We start from the raw sequence: 9,835 nt of genomic DNA on the forward strand, positions 1-9,835 counted from the left end.
CGGGCGCTGCCCAAGGACAGCCCCGCGCACATCGTGCTGGACGCGCTGCTGCGCAGCCTGCCCGAGCCGGGCGCCAGGGTCTGCTTCCTCCGAGGTGAGTGCGTGCGCCTGTCCCTCCCTCGGCCCCTCGCCTGGGCGTCGTGCCTTGTGCCAGGAGCCGGGCAGGCCAGGTTCTTCGGGGAAATCCGATCGCTTTTTATTAGACCGGCTCGCACAGTTGGAAACCACCTTCTGTGCAAGCCTTCGGGTACAAGCGCCCCGCGTCCGGCTGAGCTACCCGTGTATAACGCCCGGCGCAGGCTGCAGGGCTGGCAGGAGCCGTGGGGGCCTGCTGGGCTTCGGGGCGGTGTCTGCGGTGCCGTGTCTCCACTGGTTTTGCTCCCCGAGTGAGCCAGGTGCGGGACCGCAGTGTGGACAGACTCTCTGCCTTCACCCCGAGACGGGACCCCTCAAAACGCAGCTCGGGGAGTCGGGCCTTTCGGCACCCTTGTGAAGCTGGAGAAGGAGGGATTTGTCCCAAGGCGCAGGGGAAACGCGTTGCGGAGCTGGAGGTGCGCTCGGGAGCCGAGTCTCGGTCCTTGCACTTGAACCACAAGACCCATTTTTTTTTCCCCTTGTGCTTTCTGACCCCGCGCTTTGAAGTGGTGCTTGCGGGTCTATGTAATGCATCTAAGGTAAAGCACGTGTGCTCTTTTTATTACAAAGGCATTGATTCGGTATTAAAATCCTTCCTCTTCCGCAGTAAATCAGCAAAATTCTTATTTTTTTTTTTTTTCTGTTTCATTTCCTGGACATGCCCTGAGTTCGAGTCAGGCAAGCTCCAAACATGCAGAAGGGCTGAGGAAATGGCACGGTTTGAAATGACCAGGGGTTGACTCGGGGGGCAGCACAGCTGACTCTCTGGGGACGGAAACCCCAGGAAGCCAGTGTGGTTCAGGGAGAAGACCTCTTGGGAAATGCCAGGGGAATAAGTCACTTTTAAAGCTCCCAGTAACTAGCCAGTCAACGGGGGAGTATTGTTGTCTGTAACCCTGATGCCACTGCCTAAGCCATGGTGTATAACCCATGGTGGGTTGCACAGATGGTTGTGCCGGTGGCTTGAGGGTCTCTCTGGACGCTTTCGCTGGTTTTAGTCCACAGCTTGTCCTAAAGCCTCTTTATGTATTTCTCATTTTGTTTCAAAATCCTCTGGCTGTAAAATGATAACCACATTTGAGGAGGGTCCTGCCCTCTTGCCCATTCCTGGTGACATGAGCTGGGTGCGTGCGTTCACTCCCAGGTGATGTTTCTAACTGGGGCCTGAGCCACAAAGTCCTAGCAAGACAGGCACGAAAGAGGACTCTGGTCAGCCAGTCCTATAGACCCTGGCACGGTTCTGTAAGGACTTGCTCTTAGTCCTGAGCAACATCATGCTTCATCTTCCTCCGCTGTTTCAGCTGAAGAAGCCTGCTGTTTCAGATCTCTCCTATGTGTGGGTGCAGTTTCTATTTTTTTGTATGAGCTCAGCCTGGGGGAGAGAGACACGCGCACGCTTTCACACACGTGGGGGGGAAAGGAGGCAGGAGAGGAGATCGTGGAAGCAGAAAGCAATAAATCATCCCTCCGTTCTGAGGAGCGGAACTATCTTCTCCATGTGCCCAGAATTATATTAATTATTGATTAAAAATGAAGCCCAGCCCAGCTCGCCAGTGTGGTGAGCAACCTCATATTTGCAGAAATGACATCAAGGGAGTTGGGCTGAGTGGGGAAGGGGGTGAGGGGGAGAGAGCTGGAGGGCTGGATGAGAAGATGACTCATGCTAAGAATGGCCTGCAAATACCCTGATTTCTCAGGGCTCGCGTTTAACTGTTCACCTGCTGCACACAGTTTGCCACCGATTGTGCCTTGGAAACAGACACAGATTTGTCTCGAGTAGGAGCAGGAACAATGGCAATGTCATAAATGGCTATTATGGGTAATATATGAATAGTGTGTATCCTCTTTTCCCAGTGCCAGGGAGACCAGGGAGAATGATCCAAACAAAGAAAGGTTCAGGTGTCTCAACCCTGTGTGCTTTCTGCCTGCTACCTGCGTACTTGGCTTTCTTAACAGCTTAAACCCTCTATATTTTTAACAGTTACTTTGCCTCCAGACCTCTTGACTGGCACTGTTACATTTACCTGGCAAGGTCTTGGAGTAGGTGGAAAGGCACAGGCTCCGATGTCATGTGGAGGGAACATTACCCTGCCTCAGGTTAGGTTTTGGAGGGGGCAAGCAACACACCATGACCTTCATGAGACATCCGCTCAAACACCACAGACTGTTCTAGACAGCCGAGGCAGCAAAGGGTTAAAATGACAGCATTACTCCCTGTAGCTTTTGCTAGGTAGCCCAGGAACAAAATGCAGCACAGGCAGGGGATGCACCCACCTTTTTCCTGCAGCCTTCAATCCTTGAGCACTTGCTTTTAGTTTTCAAACTAGTCCTTACTACCCTGCCTGGACATTGCTGCTTATAATTGCATTTGCAAACAGTCGCAAGTCAGCCACTCACAGCTTGATGTGGCCTTGCGTGTTTAAGGCCTGCACTCCCAAAAGGTGTTAAGCTTACTGCTTAAGGCTTCTTTTTGCAATATAGGTTTTGGGTTTTGTTTTGTTTTTTTTAACAATGGTTTCAGCTGCACAGATAGTTCGCATCCACCCTGCAAGCATGTGCCTTGTGCAGAGTACTCGCGGCAGGGAAACGTGACCATTTCATCAATGGCAACCGTTGATGCACAATGTAATAATGGGATTAATTCCATTTCATTAACAGAGCGGTGAACATAACAAATGCCAGACTTAATTTTATTAAATAGCTCGCATGGGGCTACTTGGTTATCAATGGCTGTCCTGGGATTTCATTAAGTTTTAAAGCTCTTATTTAATGGATCGATTTTCAGTTGAAGCATCTTCATTAACTTACGAGCCTTTGTAGTTGCGTAATTATTAATTGCCATGTGAACACCCGCTTCTGTGTTTGTCCTCATTTAAAAAAAAAAAAAAAAAGGAAAATATGCTCAGTGGTTTATGTTGCAAAGCATATTGGAATAATTGATATCTAGGGGATGGTTATTGTAAATAAGAGTCTCCTTTTTGATGTTGAATACTAGAAGTAAGACCTTCTATGAAGTGGGGCAAGTTTGGTCCTCACCCTACCAAAGTTAATGTTTTGCCAGATCCAACATTTACAGTCCCAAACAGTTTTTTAATCTGCATCCATCAGCTTTGAGGAAGTTAATAATTATCAAAGGTAGCACAGTTTTTGCTTTGAGAGCACAATGCCGTTTTCAACCAACGCTCTTGAATGGAGTGCTCTAAACCCGGCATGGGGCTGATCCTGTATTATGCACTATCCTGTTTTAATTAAGCACTTGAGGCTCTGAGCCAGCTTTAATTAAGTATATTTTCAGAAATGTGAAAATTTATCTTCCTTTTACTCTCTTTTTTTCCCCCAGGGGGATATGAAACCTTTTACTCGCAATATCCTGAGTGCTGTGTGGACGTAAAACTCGTTTCCTCCGAGAGAAATGAAATGGAGAGAAACCTCAACAGCCACTGTGAGAAGCAGAGCATCAACCACAAGCCGGCTTATGATCAGGTGTGTGTGTAAGGGAAGCTGTGAATAATTTCCCCCATATACACACGCATGTGCCCTTTCCAGGGGTTTCCTGTCAGCAGCCTCTTTGCAGTTGAGTATTCACCGTTTATTCCCATCTGGTGGTGCAGTAAAGCCAGCTGAATGTGCGGGTCTGGGGTTTTTCCTGTTTGCCTGGGGTCTTAATTGTTGCATTGGGTTTAGAGCCAACAAACACGCTTAACAGAGCAAACTCATTCAACATGACCTGACAAACTCTGTAGTGAAAGAGGGAGATGAAGAACAGCGTTGGCTGCACGTCTGGGGTTAAGCTTCACTGGCAGTATTAGTGAGGGATTTAAAAAGGATTGCCCTGGAGAAGCCTCTCTGTTTTGGCTCTGTCTTTGTACAAAAATTTAAAAAATCCTGAAGAATTTAAGGTAGCTAGCTTGTGGTCTGAGTACTTGTGGGGCTCTTCGATCCCAGCTTCCGGTCACATATTCAAAATACACAGCCAAATTTAGCTTGATGGGGCCTGTTAGGTGTGTTCCAAGGCATAAGAAAACTTCCGTTCCTCTTTTTTTAATAGCTTTTGTGGCATATTGGGACAATAACACATGTATCGGCTTACTCTAGATCTGGTAAACTGTTCATTGCTCTAGAAGCATTGCCAGACCAGGGAGTCATGGTGTTGCTTCAATTAAAGCCTCTTCAATAGACCACAGATGATGGAAGCAGCTGCTGTGAGTCTCCTTTGTCAAGGAGCTGCGTACCCAGTACTATGCAAAAGGCCTTTATGCTAAAAAAGCCTTTTCTCCTCTGGATCAGCCGTCCATATGTCGGGCCAAGAGTCTTTCTGAGCACTCTTGGCAAGTATTCTGCACTGCTGCCCTCCAAACAAAGCCCAAAGAGGAAAAAAAAAACCTGGTTTGCCCAAGCACTATCCGAGTTTTCATTTTCTCATTACGCTCACGGTCAGATAAAGAGGGGCTTTCTTTTCAGTGTGTGAGCAACAAAAGTCTCTCTGGGAGATTTTTTTTTTTTTTTTTTTTTTTAAATCAAGGTGAGGGGACTGTGCTGGCCAGAGCTATTACCTGCCTAAGGGCTGTGCATCTATCTGTCTTGGACCTCTGATGCTTTCAAGTCCCTAATGCCTCGTGCTGTACACTGCTTGTGAAATCCCCCCTAGGTGCACGTTCAGCTGAACAGGCACAAGCTACTGGGATGGAGCTGAGTGCTTTGCAGCCCCTGAACGGTCCGACCCAGCTGAAGTCGGCAGGCCTCTCCCGTGAGTCGGGCCGGATGACTGGCTTGTGAGAAGGCTGTATTGTTTCTATGCGAGGGGGGAAAGGCAGGGTACTTCCTCTTTGTGGGATTTCCACTGGGGAAATCCTCGCTACCCACAAACACGCCCAGGGGAACACTTCTGCTTTGAAATGTCAGCCCAAGGTCAAGATGGCTTCCTCCAGGGACGTTCTGCTTCCTGCGACCGAAGCGCAGTCTTATCCTGAGTGCGAGGAGGACACTTGATTCCCATGCTGCGGGAGAAAGGCTTTATTTTAGTAAAATAAATCCAGCGATTATTTTAGTAAAATAATTCTGGATTCCAGGGACTTTCCCTGCACCTGCTGCATAATAGCGCTTGTGGCCAGCTGGAAAGAGAGGGGATCCAGACTGTTGCGCCCTTCAACCTGGTCGTCCCCTGAGCTCCCCAGGGGCAAGTCCCCTGCAAAACCCGGCCCCTTGGAAACCGAGCTCCTCGGCAAGGCCAGGTTCTTTCTGTCAGTTGAGTCTCTCTTCCTGTGGCAGAAAAAAGGAATCGAGATTACATCTGTGAGGGAGGGAGCCGTAGGTGGCCCCAAGCGGCAGGTGTGCGTGTGCCGAGTGTCGCGCCTCCACATCGCTGCGTCACAGGCAGGAAATGGAGCAGCGCTGAGGCTGGGGGAGTCTGAGCAAACAGACGCCAGCTGTCGTGGCACGGTCCTGCCCGAGGGGCGGATGAAAACCTGTCTCCCTTTTAAGCCCAGTTCTGTTTCCAGGTTTCTTTGTCACCAGGACGTAGGCAGGGGAAGGGGTGCGCTTCAGACCCAGTAATGTGAGGTTTCTTGCTAACAGCACGTAGTGTGTTGAGTTTCCCACCTCTTGTACTCCGAGTACTAACAGGCGTCCCTCGTGCCCCTGTTGTGATTGCGCCCCCCTTCTTTTCTTTTGTTTCAGCAAAAACTCCGGGGAACCCAGCCTGACATATGAAAGCACTTCGGGGGGGCTTCTTAGGGGAAGGACTTTAAAGAGAGCAGGAAACATTGTGCACACGAGTGGGCTGGATCTGATTTCATACCTCACAATGTGGACAAGAAAATGAAACCCTTCTTCTGTGTGGGCTCTGCCGTTACAATGATTCACTGGCCAGTAATACCAGGATCTAAAACTGTCAGACAGGGACTCGGCACCCACGCTGGCTCTGCTGCCGAGTCTCTCTGTTCACTGAGTTGGCTGTAACTTGAGACAAAACTTCATGTTAAAAAAAAAAAAAAAGAAATAAATAGTTCATGTCTATATCTCTTGTTCCTTGATTTCCAGGGTGGTCCGGTGGAAATCCTGCCTTTCCTTTACCTTGGCAGTGCCTACCATGCTTCCAAGTGCGAGTTCCTAGCCAACCTGCACATCACAGCCTTGCTCAATGTCTCCAGGAAGAGTTCAGAGTCCTTTAAAGACCAGTATTGCTATAAATGGATCCCAGTAGAGGACAGCCACACAGCGGACATCAGCTCTCACTTCCAGGAAGCCATAGATTTCATTGGTAGGTATAGTTTTTCTATGGTGCCATTAAAAGGAAAAAAAAAAAAAGAATGAATATATTAAAAAAATCTAGACTGTTTCGTGCTTCAGTAGATGGACCTGTGAAGCACTTATTTTACGTATGGACAAACTGAGGTTTGGAGAGGTTAAGGAATTTGTTCAGGGTTTCATAATAAGTTAAGGAATCTGATTTTTCCCGTCCTAATACTAGGCTGCATTCCTATACGTCACTTCTAAATCTGCATCTGTGGCTCTTTGCTAATGTTCCTGCCTCAAAATACTGAATCTACCTAGCTAAAGCATTCAAAAATATGATAACTCATGAAAAACCTAACAGGTTTTAACTACCTCTTTTTTTAAGTTCTTATTTCTGTCTTCCCAGCTCAGTGTAGAAGCTAGTAAGTTTTAACTAATTTCTGAGAGGGAAGCACAATTTGTGTTTTTTTTCCTTCACATGTTTCCAGATCTCGCTAGACATGTCCAAGTTCTATATAAGTATTTCTTTAAGTAGATTTCTATCAGCACCCCATGTCCCCCTGCTTCTCTCAAAGAAACTCCTTCCCTGCATTACTTTATTAATCTTCCCCCAGGGGGAAAGATTGCTTGCTAAGACATTTTTCCAACTATTTAAGTTGGGTCTAATAAAAGATATCAGCTTCACCCAAAGAACCCTGCCTGCCTATGTCCTTAGACCACCACAGCTACAACTACACCCCTTTTAGCTTGTGTGTGAAGGCCTAATGCAAGGGACAGGCCCTTCCTTCCACCCGGGGGTATTGGCCAGACTAGACCTAGATAAGGTTAATAGCGTGCTAATTAATGGTGTGGAGTACTACAAAGGGGAGGCCCAACATAAAACCATCTGTAAAGCATTGAGTGATTTAGGTGGGTGTAGCAGACTGGGTGGAGAGTATAGCATAATGAAAGGGTTGCAGTGCTATCCAGGAACAGGGGAGAAGCAAGCACAGAAGACTCAACTACTTAATTATAGCGTCTCTCCTTTGTACCTGTCTGTTGCTGGCAGTTTAGCTGAGTCTTTGGGATTCACCTGAATGGTAAAAAGCCCTGGATGGCTGTGGGGTGTAATACACTTACAGCCTCTGATTGCTTCCCCGGTACTGATGACTTATTGGGGCTTTTTGCATTTTAAGGGGAACTCTGTTTTCCCACAGTCGATCGATAGGGAGTTTTGTCTGTTTTTCCACTTCTCTTCTGCTAGCAGTTGAGTCAGTTGGAAATATCCAGAGACTCGGCTTTGGTTTTCATTTTGTATGTGCAATGTCACATACCTTGCACCCTTCCGTGCTGGTTCTAGCACATGCATCGCTTTTGTGCTACAGCTAAATTTAGCCAACTGCAGCGCAGTGGGAAGAGCAGGAAGGAAAATGATAACTTGTTTAGCTCTTTGAGTTGTTTTAATGCCACGCAAGGAGCGCACGTTCCCATTTGCTTTGGGACTCGGAAACGTATTTCTCTAGGCAGCAGACCAGAGCATGTCTATTTTACACTAGATTTTTATGGAAGGAGCTTATTTTAAGCATTTTCTCTTTAATCTAATAACAATAATTGTGTTGTGTGAGTAACCTCGGGGCCTCCTGTTGTGTGTAATGGTAGTTTTTTTGCATAAGCCATTTATATCCTGACTTTAGTCCAAGTATCCTCTAGCCGGGCTATAATTAGAGACCTTGTAGTGTTTCTTATGTACTTTGTGGTGGAGACCCTGGGAATTAACTTCAGCTTCCCCACCCAGGGGCTGCAGGGCATGTAAGAAATGGACCACAGAGAAGGGGAAGAGGTAGTGTCTTGCCTTGGCTGAGAGCCAGGCTACTCAGCAGCAGTATGACACTGTCATAATGCAGTCGTGTCCCAGCTGTCTTCTGCACTGGCCACAAACAGGTCCAAGCAGCAGAGCTATGCTTCTGCTCCGGTTTGGCATTGTATTGCAATAATAATAAACTGAGACCAGGCATGGCCACCTGGCCAGAGCACCGGACTGGAAGGCGAGGGACCCAGCTCTGCCTGGAATAACCTGGAGCTTTCACCCAGCCTACAGGATAGTGATGTAGATCCCCAGACTAGTAATTGGTACCAGAGGGCTGTATGGTCTCTAATTTGCAAGAGCTGCTTCAGTTTCCCTATCTACATCCTTTGTAAAAAGAGTTAAAAAGTAGTGAGGATCCATATGAAAGAGCTGGGGGTCAGCATCAGTGGTCTAGCACAGCCACATGTAGTGCACAGATGTTCTGAATCGTGTCCCGTGTCCCACTGAGGGATCACCAAAGGTGTGCTGGGAGAAGTTGCCCAGGACAAACCTAGCAACTTGCTGTCTCCCAAGCTAGGACCCTTTAAGAATACAGGGTGGAGAAAGAAAATGCACAGACTCTTGCCCCTGTTTATGGGAGCCAAAGGGAGGTTCAGGTTCTTCATTTTAGAAAATGCCGGTTGCCCAAGAAACCTGCCCATAGCACCCTCTGCCCCTGGGGGAGACTGGGTGCGGGGCTAAGTGGGTCAGTGTCCTGAGCCAGCGTGGTTAACCCGGTCTGCACGACTGTCTCTAGTGACTCTGATAATCGTAGCAGCTTTGGGCTAGCACTGGCCTGTGCCTTCATGGCTGAGCACTGACAAAGAAAGGGGACATGCACTTTCTTTTACTGCTCCTGTTGGGTACCAAACTCTTGTCGCACAAACCTCAGCCATGCGAGTTGGGTTATCCTGGGGCTGATTTCATTGGGGAAAGACAGATTTATTGGGGGGGGGGGAAAAAAAAAGTCAGGGGGAGGAAGGAAGGGAATGGACTGCTCTGAGAACTAGAGGCAGGACCAAAACAGCCCCCAGACAAAGGTCCAGTCCAAGTTGGATCCAGATCTGATTTCTGGACTCAAATCTGGATCTGCTGCTTGCATTGCTACTCGGTCATGGACTGCTTTCCTGTCAAGGGAAAGGGTGCGGGGGGGTGATGGGGACTCTCCTTTCTCCTGGTGACCTGGACATGTATCGCTGTCCCTGGATCCTCCAGAACGAAAACTGATGTTTGGACTGGATTGTTTCTTTCCAGACTGTGTGAGGCGGGCCGGAGGCAAGATCCTAGTGCACTGCGAAGCGGGGATCTCGCGCTCCCCCACCATCTGCATGGCTTATCTCATGAAAATGAAGAAGTTCCGCCTGGAGGAGGCCTTTGATTACATCAAGCAACGCAGGAGTTTAATCTCCCCCAACTTTGGTTTCATGGGCCAGCTACTGCAGTATGAGTCAGAGATCCTGTCTTCCACTCCCAGCCCTCCTGTCGCCTCATGTAAACGAGACGCTGTGTCTTTCTTCGCAGAAGAACTGACTTTAAGCAAAAACTTTGAAGGCTCCTGTTACACATTTCCTACCTCAGTCTTGAGTTCTGTGCCCATCCATTCTCCTGTCCATCAGCTCAAGCTCAGCCCTATCACTGCCT

The 9,835-nt window shown here is 48.1% G+C and overlaps 1 protein-coding gene across 1 annotated transcript in view; it reads left to right on the forward strand.

The window, feature by feature from the left end:
* Positions 1-3: 3 nt before the first annotated feature.
* Positions 4-9,835, forward strand: part of DUSP5 (dual specificity phosphatase 5) — a gene marked incomplete at its 5' end in the record, with an annotated part of 17,842 nt that continues 8,010 nt past the window's right edge. The window contains 4 exons of the mRNA XM_006022832.2: positions 4-94; positions 3,476-3,618; positions 6,175-6,394; positions 9,449-9,831. Of these exons, the coding sequence (XP_006022894.2) occupies positions 4-94; positions 3,476-3,618; positions 6,175-6,394; positions 9,449-9,831 (837 nt within the window). The remainder of the gene's footprint in view (positions 95-3,475; positions 3,619-6,174; positions 6,395-9,448; positions 9,832-9,835) is intronic.

Source organism: Alligator sinensis, unplaced genomic scaffold (assembly GCF_000455745.1).
Source record: "Alligator sinensis unplaced genomic scaffold, ASM45574v1 scaffold559_2, whole genome shotgun sequence".
Lineage (NCBI taxonomy): Eukaryota > Metazoa > Chordata > Crocodylia > Alligatoridae > Alligator > Alligator sinensis.